The sequence below is a fragment of the Poeciliopsis prolifica genome, unplaced genomic scaffold (genome assembly GCF_027474105.1).
Source record: "Poeciliopsis prolifica strain line A6 unplaced genomic scaffold, Auburn_PproV2 SCAFFOLD160, whole genome shotgun sequence".
NCBI lineage: Eukaryota > Metazoa > Chordata > Actinopteri > Cyprinodontiformes > Poeciliidae > Poeciliopsis > Poeciliopsis prolifica.
In genome coordinates, this window is record NW_026562535.1 from 189,194 (window position 1) to 208,938 (window position 19,745).

General features: G+C 43.9%; 1 protein-coding gene and 1 pseudogene across 1 annotated transcript; both read left to right on the forward strand.

The window, feature by feature from the left end:
* The first annotated feature begins 296 nt into the window (after positions 1 to 296).
* Positions 297 to 2,022, forward strand: atp6v1g1 (ATPase H+ transporting V1 subunit G1). The gene is given in 4 exon segments (XM_055025803.1): positions 297 to 539; positions 1,318 to 1,401; positions 1,404 to 1,417; positions 1,714 to 2,022. Coding segments are annotated over 4 exon segments (489 nt in total). The 5' UTR covers positions 297 to 457.
* Positions 2,023 to 10,613: 8,591 nt separating this feature from the next.
* LOC129356182 (high affinity copper uptake protein 1-like) lies at positions 10,614 to 18,934 on the forward strand (annotated as a pseudogene).
* The last annotated feature ends 811 nt before the right edge of the window (positions 18,935 to 19,745 follow it).

A 19,745-nucleotide genomic window follows, 5' to 3' on the forward strand; every position in this document is an offset into this window, starting at 1 on the left:
GTGACCCCACGCTGGTCATGGTGACCCCACGCTGGTCATGGTGACCCCACGCTGGTCATGGTGACCCCACGCTGGTCAGTCTGTTTGCCGTAAACACAGCAAAACTGAATGTGTTTTGGTTTTTCTGGCCACAATAGAATAAAAATAACTTTAAAGTAGAAATTATTATAAACAACATTTTTGGGAAAAAGTGATTGATTTCAATGATTGCGATGCAAAATGATGATTAAAAGCCACTTCCCCAAACCCATCGAGTTCGGTTCCGGTTCCGATGACAACAGGAAGCTGTCATCGGAATGCGGAGCGTCACGTGACGCTCCGCATTGTGACGCAGATCAGCTGACTGCAGAGGAAGCTGCATCCTTCTCACGACCTTCATCGTTTCGCTGATTTTCTGCGGTTCCGTTCCCGGTTCTGTTCCTGGTTCCGTCCCGGTTCGGCCCGGTTCCGACCCGCCATGGCGAGTCAGTCTCAGGGGATCCAGCAGCTGCTGCAGGCCGAGAAACGAGCGGCAGAGAAGGTGACGGAGGCCCGGAAACGTGAGTAAAACTTTCGGTCCGCTGAGGGGCTGCAGCGTTTGGGTCAGAGCCGAACCCGGTACCGGGCAGCGGGGGCTCGGTGCCGGGGTCTCGGTGGGTCTGGTTGGACCCGTTTGGACCCGCTAGGACCGATCAGTGGACTCCTTCAGGTGGTCGCTGCAGAACTCGGTGATAAAACCAGCGCATTTAACTTTTATCATCAGCTGCGCGGTCGGAACCGGAACATTTTACCGAACCGGAACCGGTTTCTGAAACGAAAAAGTACCCTTGCTTCGTCGGCTCACAGTTTATGCAGTTCTGTCCGGTTCTGGAGGGTATTCTGCACTGAACCATCCGTGCTCTTGGACTGAGACATGGGCCGAACTACCAGAACCGGATCGGTTCGGCTCGGTCCATCGGAAGGGCCCAGTCAGGACGGTAGAGGTTCCTGTCCGGTTCCCTCTGATGATGACATCACGTGATGTCCTGGGATTGGCTGGTTCGGTAAGCAGGGCTCGGTTCCGACCCAGTTGAGTTGATGCAGAGGTTCTGAATGGAGAACCGGAACCTGCTGAGGAATCCATGACGGTTATTTTACTCACCAACTATTTAAAGGACTTTTATTTTGGTGCTCAGGAAGTTTGTTTGAACATTTCCTCTGGCTCACTGACCCAGTTCTACTGGGCCGGAACCGCAGACCGGACCGGGTCTTTTGAGGAAAAATGAAACTGTTGGTTGGCTTGAAGCTGCTGTGGTTCTGGTTCTGGTTCTGGTTCTGAGGGTTTTGTTCTGTGTGCAGGGAAGAACCGGCGCCTGAAGCAGGCCAAAGAGGAGGCGCAGGCCGAGATCGAGCAGTACCGTCTGCAGCGCGAGAAGGAGTTCAAGACAAGGAGGCGGCGGTGAGCTGGTCCTGACCCGGTTCTGACCCGGTTCTGATCTGGACCTGACCCGGTTCTGACCGGGTTCTGATCTGGACCTGACCCGGTTCTGATCTGGACCTGACCCGGTTCTGACCCGGTTCTGATCTGGACCTGACCCGGTTCTGACCGGGTTCTGATCTGGACCTGACCCGGTTCTGACCGGGTTCTGATCTGGTCCTGACCCGGTTCTGACCCGGTTCTGACCTGGTTCTGACCCGTTCTGATCTGGACCTGACCCATTGGTTTTTAACTTGTTTGACCTCTGACCCTCTCAGGCCCTCGGTTCCCATGGTAACAGCGCCGTGGAGGTGGACCGCGACACGGCGGAGAGGATGGCTCGCATCCAGGACAGTTACCGCGGTAACCGTGAGACGGTGCTGAACGAGCTGCTGCGGCGGATCTGCGACATCCAGCCGGAGTTTCACGCCAACTACGCGTGGCGGCTGCTGAGGGGGCGGGGCTTCCGCTGCCCTGAGGGGGCGGGCTTCCGCTGCCCTGAGGGGGCGGGGCTCCGCTGCCCTGAGGGGCGGGGCTTAGTGTTGCTGTTCCTGTGCTGTTTACAAAGTATTTGTACTTCAAAATAAAGTTTGTTTCTTCTGGAATTTAACAAAATAAAAGTCTGGTAATCCAGCCAATCACGTGACAGAATCTCCTGATATGAGGAACACCTGATTGGCTGGAGAAGACACTCTTATTGTGAAACTCTGCTATTACAACAATGTTTTCCTGTTTGTGACCATGTGACTTTGTGTTGATTGTGATGATGGAACATTAAAGTGAATCTGATTGGCTCAATGTGCATCATGACGTTCCCCAGTTTCCTGGTTTTCACTTTCTGTTTCCAGTCCTGATGAGATGAGATGGGGGTCAGCGACCCGCGGCTCGTCAGCGACCCGCGCGACCCGCGGCTCGTCAGCGACCCGCGCGACCCGCGGCTCGTCAGCGACCCGCGGCTCGTCAGCGACCCGCGCGACCCGCGGCTCGTCAGCGACCCGCGGCTCGTCAGCGACCCGCGCGACCCGCGGCTCGTCAGCGACCCGCGCGACCCGCGGCTCGTCAGCGACCCGCGCGACCCGCGGCTCGTCAGCGACCCGCGCGACCCGCGGCTCGTCAGCGACCCGCGCGACCCGCGGCTCGTCAGCGACCCGCGCGACCCGCGGCTCGTCAGCGACCCGCGCGACCCGCGGCTCGTCAGCGACCCGCGCGACCCGCGGCTCGTCAGCGACCCGCGCGACCCGCGGCTCGTCAGCGACCCGCGCGACCCGCGGCTCGTCAGCGACCCGCGCGACCCGCGGCTCGTCAGCGACCCGCGCGACCCGCGGCTCGTCAGCGACCCGCGCGACCCGCGGCTCGTCAGCGACCCGCGCGACCCGCGGCTCGTCAGCGACCCGCGCGACCCGCGGCTCGTCAGCGACCCGCGCGACCCGCGGCTCGTCAGCGACCCGCGCGACCCGCGGCTCCCACACATTTCAAAATGTTTGAAAAAGATGAGTGTGGGAAATATGTTTTTGTTGTACTTTGGTTTCTGTTGGAGGACAAACATGACAATCATTCTTAACGTTTTCATAAACACAACATTTCAAGAAAGATTGGGTCGCAGGCTGTGGCAGGCAGAAAGTTGAGCTAACAACCCACGGTGTGGTGGACTGAGGAGACATCGTCCAGTTGTTGGACCTGCAGGTTTGTCCCATAAAGCGTCATGCAGGATAAAGAGCTCAGCTTCCTGCCGGACTGCAGCGGTTCGGGTGCAAAGTGTCGTTTTGTGCCTGAGACATCCGGGGTGTGGAAGACATTTCACACCTGCCTTTGGCACATATATTTAGGAACAAGGCGGCTGTTTCATGCATCATTAGTGAGTTTTTTCTCCATATATTTAACGACATTCATGTGTTTGTTGCTCATTGGCATTTCCACACAAATCAAACAAACTGCAGCCATTTCATTTCATATACTTTTATTTTGTAGCTGCAGGTTGTTTTGTTGCTCTCCGTTTAATGCCCAGATCAGCGGCACGTGAAGCCCGTTTCATTCCATTTGGTTCCATTCCGTTTAGTTCCGTTCCATTCCGTTTCGTTCCGTTCCGTTTTGTTCCGTACCGTTCCGTTTCGTTCCGTTCCGTTTCGTTCCGTTCCGTTTTGTTCCGTTCCGTTTCGTTGCTGTTCTACCTAACCCTAACTTACCGTGATTATTTACTGTCGTTATGCAAAATGCATTTGGAGCAGATTTTCCAAAAGAAAAAAAATACTTTTTCCTGTTGATCTTCATCATAAAAATGACATTAAAGAAAATTAGATTTCTTTATTTCATTTCTTTAATTTTATCAATGCAACGAAACATAAACATTAATCTTGTAATGGGAGCTAAACTTAAAGCGCCGTCGTACAACAGAGTCACGTGGTGCGTCATTCCGTCCAGGACGCACAGCAGGAAGATGAACATTTGATCATGAATGCTAATTATGTTTACACTTAGTCATTTTGATAATTCTGTTTTGCCTTCACTATTAGCCTGATATGAGGCTTTTCATATTTTGCGGCACTAGATTAGTTTTTGGTTTTATGGTCCAATATGGCTCTTTCAACATGTTAAGTTGCCGAACCCTGGGTTAGGGGTTAGGGGTTAGGGGTTAGGGGTTAGGGGATCCTTGCAGGCTACAGTTCGTCTGTGATCCGCCAGGCGGAGCTGCAGATGTTTCCAAGTACACTTGGCTGCAGCATGCGGAAAGGGGCGGGGACGGACCACTGTCAGTCTCAGACCTTATATGGAAATGGGACTATTGCATTCCGGAAATGAAGGGGGCGCCAGTGACACCATTTCCTGTACCAGTCGTGTTTTAATAATTATAATAATAACGCATTTTATTTGACAACGCCTTTCAAAACACCCAATAACACTTTTAAAATTTAAAATTAATTACAAATTAACTACAAATTAAACAGTAAGGAAATGACATACCAGGTGTTATGTCACGTGGTATATCTGTCACGTGGTAAGTCTGTCACGTGGTATGTCCCTTTTTTATTTTTAGATCTTTATTAAATCTTTGTTTTCGGATGTTAAAATTATATCAGTAACAAACAATCTATAATAAGCAATAGTAAGGAATCATTATGGAGATGTATTTATCTATCCTTACACCCTAACTTTCCCAAACAAAAGTCATAAAACATAAATTAACATTTTAGAGACAAATGTACACTACATTAAGAACACATTTATCAATCCATCAATGATTTTACTCTCAGGTTATCCGTGCAGTGGGTGATGAGAGCTGCTGCAGTGGACAGATCGCCAGTCCATCGCAGAAAACAGATATAAACAAATACTTGCTGGTGTTGAAGTTCAAATAATAGATTTTGATGTTGTGAATGGTACTCTTAAAATAAATAAGTTAAAATCTAAAATATAATATCCTTTGCCTTATTTAATAAGGACTAGATGGAAAAGAGGCCGATAGTCAAAATCGTTGACTAACGGTAAAACATTTAGTCAACAGTTTTTGCCAACTGGGTTCATCCATTCACAGAACACTTTTGTTTTATTTGCCAAGTATTTTTCTTATTATTCACATTGTGATATAATTTACAAACAAATGACTTTAGAACTTCTAAACAAGCTCGACTATATCATTGTTTACCATAATGTCTAAACTGATTGGTGTCCCACTATTCTGTTTAGAAATTCAAAATCAATTCTACCAATTGCAATTGATTCATAAACTGCGCCCCAAAGACCTTAAATATGCAATTGTTGCAAAACCCAAAGTGATTCATTTAAAACTTTAAATGTAGCTTCAACCTGGAAAGACTCACAGAAAGCAGGTTTTAGAAACTTTATTTGATAAGAAATGACCTTCGGACCTGGCAGTAGACACTGCGCTGGTAACTGCCAGAGAGAATGACTCGCTGTTGGTTTTCTCTATGAAAACCTTTTTGAATAAATTCACTGGATACATAAATTAAATCTATGTGTAAATTGTAACCGTCTCCTCTGATCACGGCGCCGGTCTCATCTCCTCCGTTCTTCACAAACTCCGGCTTGATGTGCAACTGCTCCTCACCTGAGCCTCCATCACCTCCACCTGGTCTCCACCTTCACTCAGCTCACCTTTAGTCTTATGTTTGTATTATGACTCTGTAACTAAACAATGTTTCTGTTGTTCTTGCTTTATTATAAAACAACAGTTGATTCTGACTGTTAAACAAACTTAGCCGTATGTCAGGTTGTAAAGAACATTTGTAATGATTCCAGTTATTGTTTAAAAAGTATAGGAAACATTGCATTTACACATATAAAATATTGCAAGTATTAACTTAGCATGTATTACAAATTTTTAAAACAAGGTGATCCAATTGCTAAACAACACTGTTACAATATATTTACAACTACTTTATTTGATCTACTCTCTCCAACAAAATACAGCCACAATATAACATCATTTCTTTAAAAACTAAATAATGTAAATCAACTGAGCTACAACAAAAGGAACATTCAAAAATGTACATAATATTGAAATAACACATGAAAACGAATGACTGAACAAGTCAAAAGGCAAATATGCTTCAGCATAAATGATCTAAAACTAATGTGTGACAACTGAAATGTGTGAAAAACTACAGAAAACAACTAATATTGTCCTAGCATTCAGTACTGGCATTCAGGGCAGTGTCCAGATGTGCCATCAGAGTAGTAACGAGGGAACTCTCATCTTCCATGTCCAGTGAAGCCCACACAGTCTTTATGTTGCCGGTTGCAGGAAGAACATCTTACAACCGCAAAAGGAATCCTGTTTTCTGCCTTGCATGAGTCTGAAAATGTCACCCAGCTGATCTCACCTGTTGATGAAAACTGATTTTATGTAGTTGAAATCTAATTTCACATGTTTTAGGTGAAAAAAGTCAAAGGTCCTTACCATCTAGCCAAGCAAAGTGAGTCTTCTTCCTGAAAACTGGGTCAGACACAATGGCTTCTAAGCACTTGCAGGTCAATGCCAAGGTGAGGGAAGATGTGCCTCCCTGTGCCAGAATCACCTCCTGGAGAACAGCTTCCAGTGCAATCAAAGGCATCTGAAAATAATAATAATAAAAAAACATGTGCAATGCAAGACTCATACTGGAAGAATGGCTATGACATGATTATAAATGAATCTTAAAAAAAGAAATGAATAAAATTAAAAAACATTTATATACATTGCAGATATGTTTAAACAAGATGTGATTCATTCTCACTCAGAACAGAGTGAGGACTCAGCCTAATAGCTACTAAGATAAAAGAAAAAGGTTATTACACACCAGGAAATATACAAATGATTGGTAGAACAAAAGGCATGTTTGAATTAATCACTGCAGATTCTTTAACATTGTTGTTACTGTTTTGTAGGATTTAACAATTAATGGCTTCCAGATAACAAATATATGTTCTGCACAAAATGAACAGCCAAAGATTAACTAATCAGATTTACTCAATTACTCTGTAACTTTGATAAAAAAAATAATTAGGACTATTTTTCCAAATGTTATACTCTTGAGTTAATTTTGTTGATATGCAACATAATGCGAGTAACTGAACTGAATGAAGATCACATTTTAATCCATAAAAGAATTAAAACACGATAAATGTTGTTTATGTTAGGTTTCCTCTAACCTTAATTTGTTGTCTTGTACTAAAATACCTAACAGTGCACATAACTTCATTTTTATAAGTCTGCTGAAATAAATGGGTAATATTATAATCAGTAAAACAGTACTTAATAATAGCCATTTCACAAAATACTTTGTTACTTTTAAATGTGTAGTTGCTGCACAGTTACTAAAAATACATTGTAGTGCTGCTCATCATTACAGTATCATCTCTGGGTTCTACACCCACTTATGATGGCAGCTGTTAGCTTCTAAAAAAACTGTTAGCTTCTAAAAAAAGCTGTTAGCTTCTAAAAAAGCTGTTAGTTTATAAAAAAAAGCTGTTAGCTTATAAAAAAAACTGTTAGCTTCTAAAAAAAGCTGTTAGTTTATAAAAAAAATGTTAGCTTCTAAAAAAAGCTGTTAGTTTATAAAAAAAGCTGTTAGTTTATAAAAAAACTGTTAGCTTATAAAAAAGCTGTTAGTTTTTAAAAAAAGCTGTTAGTTTATAAAAAAACTGTTAGCTTATAAAAAAACTGTTAGCTTATAAAAAAAGCTGTTAGTTTATAAAAAAAACTGTTAGCTTATAAAAAAAGCTGTTAGCTTATAAAAAAAGCTGTTAGTTTATAAAAAAAGCTGTTAGCTTATAAAAAAAGCTGTTAGTTTATAAAAAAACTGTTAGCTTATAAAAAAACTGTTAGCTTCTAAAAAAAGCTGTTAGTTTATAAAAAAAACTGTTAGCTTATAAAAAAAGCTGTTAGTTTATAAAAAAAGCTGTTAGTTTATAAAAAAACTGTTAGCTTATAAAAAAACTGTTAGCTTATAAAAAAAGCTGTTAGTTTATAAAAAAAACTGTTAGCTTATAAAAAAAGCTGTTAGCTTATAAAAAAAGCTGTTAGTTTAAAAAAAGCTGTTAGCTTATAAAAAAAGCTGTTAGTTTATAAAAAAACTGTTAGCTTATAAAAAAACTGTTAGCTTCTAAAAAAAGCTGTTAGTTTATAAAAAAAGCTGTTAGTTTATAAAAAAAGCTGTTAGCTTATAAAAAAAGCTGTTAGCTTATAAAAAAAGCTGTTAGCTTCTAAAAAAAGCTGTTAGCTTATAAAAAAAAACTGTTAGCTTCTAAAAAAAGCTGTTAGTTTATAAATAAAAACTGTTAGCTTCTAAAAAAAGCTGTTAGTTTATAAAAAAAGCTGTTAGTTTATAAAAAAAAGCTGTTAGCTTATAAAAAAAGCTGTTAGTTTATAAAAAAAGCTGTTAGTTTAAAAAAAGCTGTTAGCTTATAAAAAAAGCTGTTAGTTTATAAAAAAAGCTGTTAGCTTATAAAAAAAGCTGTTAGTTTATAAAAAAAGCTGTTAGCTTATAAAAAAAGCTGTTAGTTTATAAAAAAACTGTTAGCTTATAAAAAACTGTTAGCTTCTAAAAAAAGCTGTTAGTTTATAAAAAAAGCTGTTAGTTTATAAAAAAAGCTGTTAGCTTATAAAAAAAGCTGTTAGCTTCTAAAAAAAGCTGTTAGCTTATAAAAAAAACTGTTAGCTTCTAAAAAAAGCTGTTAGTTTATAAAAAAAAACTGTTAGCTTCTAAAAAAAGCTGTTAGTTTATAAAAAAAGCTGTTAGTTTATAAAAAAAAGCTGTTAGCTTATAAAAAAGCTGTTAGTTTATAAAAAAAGCTGTTAGTTTATAAAAAAAGCTGTTAGCTTATAAAAAAAGCTGTTAGTTTATAAAAAAAGCTGTTAGCTTCTAAAAAAAGCTGTTAGCTTCTAAAAAAAGCTGTTAGCTTCTAAAAAAAGCTGTTAGCTTATAAAAAAAAACTGTTAGCTTCTAAAAAAAGCTGTTAGTTTATAAAAAAAAACTGTTAGTTTATAAAAAAAAGCTGTTAGCTTATAAAAAAAGCTGTTAGTTTATAAAAAAAGCTGTTAGTTTATAAAAAAAAGCTGTTAGCTTATAAAAAAAGCTGTTAGTTTTAAAAAAACTGTTAGCTTATAAAAAACTGTTAGCTTCTAAAAAAGCTGTTAGTTTATAAAAAAAGCTGTTAGTTTATAAAAAAAGCTGTTAGCTTATAAAAAAAAGCTGTTAGCTTATAAAAAAAGCTGTTAGCTTATAAAAAAAGCTGTTAGTTTATAAAAAAAACTGTTAGCTTATAAAAAAACTGTTAGCTTATAAAAAAAGCTGTTAGCTTATAAAAAAAAGCTGTTAGCTTATAAAAAAAGCTGTTAGCTTATAAAAAAAGCTGTTAGTTTATAAAAAAAACTGTTAGCTTATAAAAAAAGCTGTTAGCTTATAAAAAAAGCTGTTAGTTTATAAAAAAACTGTTAGCTTATAAAAAAACTGTTAGCTTCTAAAAAAAGCTGTTAGTTTATAAAAAAAGCTGTTAGCTTATAAAAAAAGCTGTTAGCTTATAAAAAAAGCTGTTAGCTTATAAAAAAAGCTGTTAGTTTATAAAAAAACTGTTAGCTTATAAAAAAACTGTTAGCTTATAAAAAAGCTGTTAGCTTATAAAAAAAGCTGTTAGCTTATAAAAAAAGCTGTTAGCTTATAAAAAAAAGCTGTTAGCTTATAAAAAAAGCTGTTAGCTTATAAAAAAGCTGTTAGTTTATAAAAAAAGCTGTTAGCTTATAAAAAAACTGTTAGCTTATAAAAAAAAGCTGTTAGCTTATAAAAAAAGCTGTTAGCTTATAAAAAAAAGCTGTTAGCTTATAAAAAAAGCTGTTAGCTTATAAAAAAAAGCTGTTAGCTTATAAAAAAAGCTGTTAGTTTATAAAAAAAGCTGTTAGCTTATAAAAAAAATATTAGACTTTCAAGAAATGTAACATTGGTGTACAAAAACATATTTAAAAAATATTAACCTTTAAAAATAAATAAAAACACTAGAAAACTGATAAGAATGTAAAAATAAACATTCATAAGTGTAGTTTTACATACCGTTATGCTGAACCATAGCAGTTGTTGCTATGTGGTTCTGTACCTTTAAGACTCCTCCGCACTGTATGAGCAAAGGGGACAGCGGTATTTGTCTTCAGACAGTACGGGAACAATTTTCTGTCCGATCCCAATGTTGCAAAGTGATAAGTGCATCAGTATAATGAAAATAAAAATTGGGGCATAAAATACATTTCTCAATTATACATTTTTCTACTTTTCGATTTTTATCTAATGGTGCCCTGCACGGAAATAATTAGCTATGCTACATGCTAAAATTAGCCTTCCCCTGTAAGAACTACAAATTTCACTCGTTTGCAGCTGTCAATTATATTTTCAACCTAATCTAGAAAAAGCGTTTTGATTTACTATGTGAAAAGTTTTAATAAGGTAGAAAATACCTTTTGCTGACTTTATTCTTGTTCCATTATGAATATCGTTCCGAATGTCAGTGGCGAAACCTCTCAAACTTCTTCCAATCCACCTCTTATCCCCGCTTCTTTAAGGTATTAGTGATTGTGAAAATAGCGCCCCCTTCATTTCCGGAATGCAATAGTCTCATTTCCATATAAAGTCTGAGACTGACAGTGGTCCGTCCCCGCCCTTTTCTGCATGCTGCAGCCAAAACCCTTTCTGCTCTCCTTGCTCACAGGTCGAAGCAGGAAGCAAAAACAGCTGAGCTGGAACAGCGATAAGACCTGAACCTGCTGAGGCGGCGGCACGTGGCCGCAGCCTGAACACCTGAGCAGGTAGACAGCTGATAAACCGTTTTAAAGGTCATAGATACTGCAGGTCTGACAGTAACCTGAAATTCAACTCCACAGATTTTCATTGAACTACGTTTGATTTAATAACGCTTACAGAAAAGAATGTCTAGCTGAAAGTTAAAGTATTAATTAATAATTTTATTTGGAATCAAGGTCACAGCAAACATAGGAAACAACAGAGATGGATGTCTTCTAAATTATTTTTGATTTAATGTAACTGTAATATATTTTTTCCTGATAATTTTTATTACCAATTTTAACTGAATTATTCAGCAACATTTATTTATTTATTTTTTACCATAAAATATTTTTACTCAAGCCGTAGAAAATCACGTGACCTCTCTTGAAAGAGAAGGACGTTGACGTGGCGAAAAGTAGTCCCGCCCCTTACAGTGCAAATCACTTTCTAATTGGGTAAAATATGTTCTCTGCCTCTTTAGCTCCGCCCCTGTTCATTGGAGAAGATTAAACGCCACAAAGTGACGTCATGACGCATTGGACGGAAGCGGCTCCGCTCTGAAGTTTAAGTAAAACCTCGGTCTCTGTTTTTGGTGGTTTCGTGTTTTGGTTCGTGTTTGCGGTTCGGAACCCGGGAGCAGACCCAGCAGGAGTTCGGGGATCAGTTCCAGGTGAGTTCGGCGTTGGTTCTGGTTCGGCTGGTGTGCCAGTGACCTCTGCTGCTTCATGCTGGTCTGACCCGGGGCAGCGGAACCGGACTCCGCAGATGAAACTCTAACTTTCTCACAGTTCTGGTTCCGGTACCGATAAGAGAGATAGGAAGTTTTTACATCATCAGAACCGGCCAGGTCCAAAGGTCGGTTCGGCTGCTGAAAATCCACCTGCGAGCTCTTTAATTGGTTTCCAGCCTTTGATGGTTCTGAGGCGGGTTCTGGACCCGCATCAGTCTGTCCCGGTTAGGTCCAATTTACTCTGTGATGGTCCACAAACCCCGACTAGAACCACAGCAGATTGTTTTTTTTATCCAGAACGTCTACAGGAAAACCAGAACCAGAGGCTGGACATGAACTCAGAGAGGAGGAGGATGATGATGATGATGATGATGATGATGATGATGATGATGATGATGATGATGGGTCAGTTATCGGGAGGATGAAGAACAGAGTGACCCAGTTCACTGGTAGAACCCTGGGGTTCTAGTCTGTACTATAGTACAGTACAATCGTAGTACTATACAGTACTATAGCTACTGTAGTATAATAGCATATTATACTTACTGTGCTGTACTACAGTAGTTCTGTGGAGTATTATAGGAATAGTATTACAGTACTGTAGGGTTAGGTGGGTACTACTGTAATACTGTAGTACTGTAGTACTTTGCTGTATTTTCTCTGTTTCCAGGAATCCAGAACTTTGACCCAGTCTGTGACCTCCTGGTTCTGCTGCAGTAGATCTGAACCGGGCCGAGCCCTTCTGATGTTGGACCGGGCCTCTGGCTTTTTGTTGTTCTGGGCCATTGGCGCCGGGCTGCAGGAAGTCCAGACTCCACCTGGTTCCTCTGAAACAATGGGAGGTTCTGGAGCCCCGCTGGTTCTGATCCGACTGCTGAAAACCTGGTCTGATGATCAAAGCACACTCTGCTGATCTGATCCATAGCTGCAGCAGTTTACTGGTTCTGGTTCTGGTTCCAGTAGCAGATCTGTAATCAGTTTAGTGATTTATAAACTAGCATCAGTTTAAACCAGGTGGTGTAGAACCAGGTGGTGTAGAACCAGCGGTATAAAACCGGGTGGTGTAGAACCAGGTGGTGTAGAACCAGGCAGTTTAGAACCAGGCGGTATAGAATCAGGTGGTGTAGAACCAGGCGGTATAGAATCAGGTGGTGTAGAACCAGGCGGTGTAGAACCAGCGGTGTAGAACCGGGTGGTGTAGAAACGGTGGTGTAGAACTGGTGGTGTAGAACCAGGTGGTGTAGAACCGGGTGGTGTAGAACCAGCGGTATAAAACCGGGTGGTGTAGAACCAGGCAGTTTAGAACCAGGCAGTATAGAATCAGGTGGTGTAGAACCAGCGGTATAAAACCGGGTGGTGTAGAACCAGGTGGTGTAGAACCAGGCAGTTTAGAACCAGGCGGTATAGAATCAGGTGGTGTAGAACCAGGCGGTATAGAATCAGGTGGTGTAGAACCAGGCGGTGTAGAACCAGCGGTGTAGAACCGGGTGGTGTAGAAACGGGTGTAAACTGGTGGTGTAGAACCAGGTGGTGTAGAACCGGGTGGTGTAGAACCAGCGGTATAAAACCGGGTGTGTAGAACCAGGCAGTTTAGAACCAGGCAGTATAGAATCAGGTGGTGTAGAACCAGGTGGTGTAGAACCAGGTGGTGTAGAACCGGGTGTGTAGAACCGGTGGTGTAGAACCAGCGGTATAAAACCGGGTGGTGTAGAACCAGGCAGTTTAGAACCAGCGGTATAGAATCAGGTGGTGTAGAACCAGGTGGTGTAGAACCAGGTGGTGTAGAACCAGCGGTGTAGAACCAGCGGTATAGAACCGGGTGGTGTAGAACCAGCGGTATAGAACCGGGTGGTGTAGAACCAGGTGGTGTAGAACCAGGTGGTGTAGAACCAGCGGTATACAACCAGGTGGTGTAGAACCAGCGGTATAGAACCAGGTGGTGTAGAACCAGCGGTATAGAACCGGGTGGTGTAGAACCGGGTGGTATAGAACCAGGTGGTGTAGAACCGGGTGGTGTAGAACCAGGTGGTGTAGAACCGGGTGGTGTAAAACCAGGTGGTGTAGAACCAGGTGGTGTAGAACCAGGTGGTGTAGAACCAGGTGGTGTAGAACCGGTGGTGTAAAACCGGGTGGTGTAGAACCGGGTGGTGTAGAACCAGGTGGTGTAGAACCAGCGGTATAAAACCGGGTGGTGTAGAACCAGGCAGTTTAGAACCAGGCGGTATAATCAGTGGTGTAGAACCAGGTGGTGTAGAACCAGGTGGTGTAGAACCAGCGGTGTAGAACCAGCGGTATAGAACCGGGTGGTGTAGAACCAGCGGTATAGAACCGGGTGGTGTAGAACCAGGTGGTGTAGAACCAGGTGGTGTAGAACCAGCGGTATACAACCAGGTGGTGTAGAACCAGCGGTATAGAACCAGGTGGTGTAGAACCAGCGGTATAGAACCGGGTGGTGTAGAACCGGGTGGTATAGAACCAGGTGGTGTAGAACCGGGTGGTGTAGAACCAGGTGGTGTAGAACCGGGTGGTGTAGAACCAGGTGGTGTAGAACCAGGTGGTGTAGAACCAGGTGGTGTAGAACCGGGTGGTGTAGAACCGGGTGGTGTAGAACCGGGTGGTGTAGAACCAGGTGGTGTAGAACCGGGTGGTGTAGAACCGGGTGGTGTAGAACCGGGTGGTGTAGAACCAGGTGGTGTAGAACCGGGTGGTGTAGAACCGGGTGGTGTAGAACCGGGTGGTGTAGAACCAGGTGGTGTCTCCATCCTCCTGGTTCTGGTCAGAACTCCAGCTGCAGGTTCTGGACGTTGGTTTGTCATCAGACCTGCTGCAGGAATCAAAGCTGGACGAGTTTCTCTTTAGGTCTCTGGTTCTGGAAATGTTCTGCTAGAAGGCCCACTGTGGAACCGGCCTGACGTGGCTCTGGAGGTCAGAGGTCAGCCTGATCTCCAGTCTCAGGAAGAACTGAAGCTTACTAGATTTTTTAACTAGATCAATAGCTCTAGCTTTACAGCTCTAGATCTAAAGTTCTAGATTGTTCCTCTTTTGTTTCTGTTCAGAAATGTTGTCTCATCCACTCATTTATCTGTTCCGTGATTGGATGGGGTCAAAGGTCACCTGGTGGCATCATAATGTAGAGCTGTATATCATCTGCGGTGTCATGGTGACTGATCATTGTGATAACCTAGCACCGACTCTGGCTGGTTCTCCACTCCCACATATTTCTGAATGTGAAACATGAGGGTGAAACATGAGGGTGAAACATGAGGGTGAAACGTGAGGGTGAAACATGAGGGTGAAATATGAGGGTGAAATATGAGGGTGAAACATGAGGGTGAAACATGAGGGTGGAACATGAGGGTGAAACATGAGGGTGAAACATGAGGGTGAAACATGAGGGTGAAACATGAGGGTGAAACATGAGGGTGGAACATGAGGGTGAAACATGAGGGTGGAACATGAGGGTGAAACATGAGGGTGAAACATGAGGGTGAAACATGAGGGTGAAACATGAGGGTGGAACATGAGGGTGAAACATGAGGGTGGAACATGAGGGTGAAACATGAGGGTGAAACATGAGGGTGAAACATGAGGTGAAACATGAGGGTGGAACATGAGGGTGGAACATGAGGACAGAGTCGGGCGGCCATATTGGTGGCTCCTGGGTTATTTTAAACGTTTATGGCTGCAGACGGCGCCGCTATAAGGAAGTTCAACATGGTTCAGCACATGAACCTTGACCCCAGTTCATGTGGGGTCAAACCATCACTTATGATGGTTCTGAGTCAGGGCTGGGCACTCCAGGTCCTGGAGGGTCTCCTGCAACTTTTAGATGTATCTCTACTTCAACACACCTGAGTCAAATACTGAGGTCATTAGCAGGACTCTGGAGAACCTGATTGTATTTAGGAGGTGATTCAGCTGCTGCATTCAGGTGTGTTGGATCAGGGAGACAACCAAGAGTTGCAGGACACCGGCCCTCGAGGACCAGGAGTGAACACCCCTGAGTGATGGTGACAGACCGTGCTGGATGATAAATTGACCTTTAAGTGGCAATAATATTGTTGTTTAGGAAACATTTCAAACTGATGTAATACTATACAGATCAATAAACTTTAAATTGTGTCTAACATTTAACTCTGGGTCTGGAAGACATTTAAATGTCCAAATTAATAAACAAAACATCAAAAAATGAATTTTGAAACAAAATGATTCTTCAGAATAAGAGCGAGTTGAGACCAAAACAGCAGACTGAAGACGTTTCAATTTCTCATATGATTAATTGGTTTATTGATTATTGTGGCCATCCACAGAACACTGTGACCCGGTCCGACCCAGTTTGATCCCTTACTGTAATTCTTCATTCTGTTCATGTTTATGAACTAAATCTGAAACGTTTTCCTGCTGCAGCTGTCACGCTGCTCTGCTCAATACTGGGTCAGAGTGGAGCATCACAGAAACACAGGATCTTGTTTTTATTCAAAAACTGGTTCTGGTTCTGGTTCTGCTGTGTTCATTAATGATTGATGCCGATCCACTGTGGCTGTAGAACCATAAACAGTCGGGGTTCCGCCCACTGCAGCTCATTGGCTGCCATAGGATCATTCTGGCCTCTGATTGGCTGAAGCTGTTTGTCTGTGCTGATTTAAAGCTCGCCCCTCTCTCTCTCCTCCAGTGTCTTCAGTGCCTTGGTCGCCCAGCTCTCTCTGCTCCAGGTAAGGCTCAGCAGGAACTTCATTACCCATAATGCATTGTGTTTCTACTGGATTGGATTCTGACTAAAACCGGGTCAGTTCTAGTTCTGGTTCTGTCCCAGGAAGCTCAATTCTGTGATTCATTTGGGGTCCAGTTCTCCAGTGGTCATTCTGGAAATCAGCTTGTATTTTCCAATTGGTTCTGGACGGTTCTGTTTTTTCCCCACATTCCTCCCTGGAATGTTGTTAGGTTTAGATTCAGACGAACCAACAGAACTAGACTTTTTCCTGGGTTCTGGTCCGTGTCCTGCCGGTTCTGTTCAGAAGCTCATTGGTTCTGACCTGCCTGGTCAACTGGTGGATGTCAAACCAGAAGGGTTCTGGTTCTGGTTCTGGTTCTGGTCCTGGTCCAGCCAGCAGAACCTGTGGCTCTGTGGAGGTAAAACTCTGACAGGCAACCACTGACCTTCCTGCTAGCGCTAACATCATTAGCACTAATCGATGGGCTCTGATTGGTCGGTTCTGACCGCTGTGGCCTCGGGGCCCGGCGACCAATCAGATTACAGAAGGATATCTGGCACTGGCGTTGCCATAGTTACGCCTGCAGACTGTGATGTCATCAGCTGTCACTGTGAGTCGGTCTGGACGAGCGACCGTCTGTGCAGAGAGAGAGAGAGAGAGAGAGAGAGAGAGAGAGAGAGAGAGAGAGAGAGAGAGAGAGCGCTGCACAGGTGAGTTCACCTGCAGTCAGGTGCTCCCGGTCCTGTCGCCTTGACTCCAAACCGGGCCGGTCCATCAGAACCATCTGCAGTACCGCGCTCTGGGGGGCGCGCGCAGTGAACTGATGATGTCTGTTTCCTAGCAACCATGGATCACATGAACCACAGTGCCATGGCAACGGACCACGTCCATCCCAGCATCAGCACCACCACCGTACACGACCACGACCACGGCGGCGACGGCGGCGGCCACGCCGGCCACAGCATGGTGAGTCAAGTCACTGCTGGGGTCACTGCTGGGGTCACTGCTGGGGTCACCGCTGGGGTCACATGATTCTTCTGGTTGCCTAGGCGATGACCTTCTACTTCGGCTACCAGAACGTGGAGCTGCTGTTCGCCCAACTGGTCATCAACTCACCTGGAGGCAAGTATCCTTTCCACCCAACACCACTTCCTGTCTGTCCCGGCACTAACCCCGCCCCCTCCTGTCGTCCAATCAGAGATGTTCGGTGCCTGCGTCGGAGTGTTCCTATTGGCCGTTCTCTACGAGGGCCTGAAGATCGGCAGGGAGATCCTGCTGCGGCGCAGCCAGGTGAACGTCCGCTACAACTCCATGCCTCTACCTGGAGCCGACGGCACCATGCTGATGGAGACGCACAAGACGGTGGGGTGAGAGACACACTGAGAGAGAGAGAGAGAGCGGTGTTATGTTTCCTGTCAGCTCAGTGACAAACAGGAAGTCCTCAAGGGGGCGGAGCCTGTTCTCTAAGGATCCACATGCAGGTAACCCAGCAGGTTCTGGTGCTGTTGGGCCAGTAGGGGGCGCCCTGCTCTGCATGGAGATCTGCGCCCTGAGCAGCCCTGGTGGCCATTAGCCCCTCCCCCTTGATCATCATGGCTTCGCCTGCAGTTCCAGCCAGCAGAGCGTGTGGCCGTGTGACCACCGGATGGCAGCACTGAGACGATTTAGATGGAATAACGCTGAAATAAAATGTACAGGATATTGTCATTCCAATAGATCTTCAAAGAGCCCACGCACATTAGTTATGGGGTGGGGATTAGTCCTCACCAATGCGTTAGGAGGCGGGGCTTCTTTCAGAGTAATATGAGGTCAGCATGAAGCTCCACCCCCTGCTGCAGCAGTTTCCTGTTCTGTCCTGCTCCTAGCAAACTGCTCTCCTCTCCCCAGGCAGCGGATGCTAAGCCCGCCCACTTCCTGCAGACGGCGCTGCACATCGTCCAGGTGGTGGTGAGCTACGTCCTGATGCTCTCTTCATGACCTACAACGCCTACCTGTGCATCGCCGTGGCGGCCGGCGCCGGCATGGGCTACTTCCTGTTCAGCTGGCAGAAGGCGGTGGTGGTGGACATCACGGAGCACTGCCACTAGCTAGCTTCACCTTTACCACGGTAGCCATCGCAATGGTGACGTCCGATCATACTGTAGGTTAGCGATTAAGATTTCTTAGCCAATCAGAGCGCAGATTACCTGAGGATCACATGTTTGTTTTAGTGCCATGGCAACCGTAGCTAGCAGGTGGGTAGCAGAGCCACCAACCAATCACCAGACAGGATAGACTAGCTCCACCCAGTCACGTTTATTCTCTTTTTAATTCCTGTTTACATTTTTCAGATAAAGATCAAGTAAATTTTTACAGTGAATCTTATTTTAAAGATAATCTTCTGATAATTTTTCTGGCGCCGCCATCGGCCTTGCAGCCGCCGCCACTGCCTTACCTGACGGCCTCCATGCTGCCTGATGCCATGGACGCGGACAGGCCTCAGTGTTGTAGTTTTAGTCAAGTAAGGATCAATTATTGAGCTGCTGTTTTTATTACTGAGGTGGGCGGAGCTAAATGTGGACCATGAGATTGCAGGGATGTTAATGAGGCGTCAGTGCTGCTCAGGGAGCCTCTGATTGGCTGCTGTACCTGAAGGAGGGGGGCAAAGATGGAGGGAAAGCACATTAAAAACACTAAATGTGAGGTCATGTTCACCTCTGTGATTCATGTCGTTACTTTTCATTGATCAAAGTTTACTGATCAGAAGTTGACCTGTTTGGCCTCAACAGCGCCCCTACGCCAGCTGATGAAGTGAAGAGGTTAAAGGTCGTCTGTGTGATGTTTAATGTTGTGAAGAAAAACTTTTACTGTTTGAAGCTGGAACCAATAAACTCAACCTGAAGCAGAGTCCCAGAGTTTGTCTGTTCAGAACCACACTGGGTCTGAACCAGCAGAACTGGTCGGAACTTTTGGAGAATCGGAGTTTCTACCAGAGCCGCCATTTTGTTTTCCAGCTTCTTGAAGGCTCAACAGCCTGATAAGGAAGGCTGGTTCTGATCTGGTTCTGTTCTGGTTCTGATCTGGTTCTGTTCTGGTTCTGTTCTGTGACTGTGGAATCTTTGGTGATAATCATGCAAAGAGGGATTCTTCATAGAATCAAGAAAATGATGGCCGACCCTGAACGTCGTGTTAATCAGTGTCTTCAGTCAGAGGCTTCTTCAGGGTCACTGCAGTACAGACTGCTACAGGAGATTCTTCCTGCCAACAGCAGCAACACTGAGAATCCAAATGTATGAGTTACAACATTCAATTTCCCTTGGAACTAATAAAGTATTTTTTATTTAATTAAATGTAAATTCAGGTCAACTCCCAGGAGAGATGATTGGAAGAAGATTTAGCTCTGGAAAATATTTATTTTTTATTCATTTTAATGAGGAAAAGTGAGAAAAAGATCAGAAAACTGGTTTTGTAAGTCGCATTTCACGCACACAGATTATGGTTGAACCTGAAAGTCCTCAGCCAGACCCGACCTGTTCAGCGGAGGAGACACAAGACCGGATCCAGAACCGGTGGGTTAGGGTTAGTTCTGAATCGGTATCGGCTCTGGGGGAAATGATCCGAGTCAG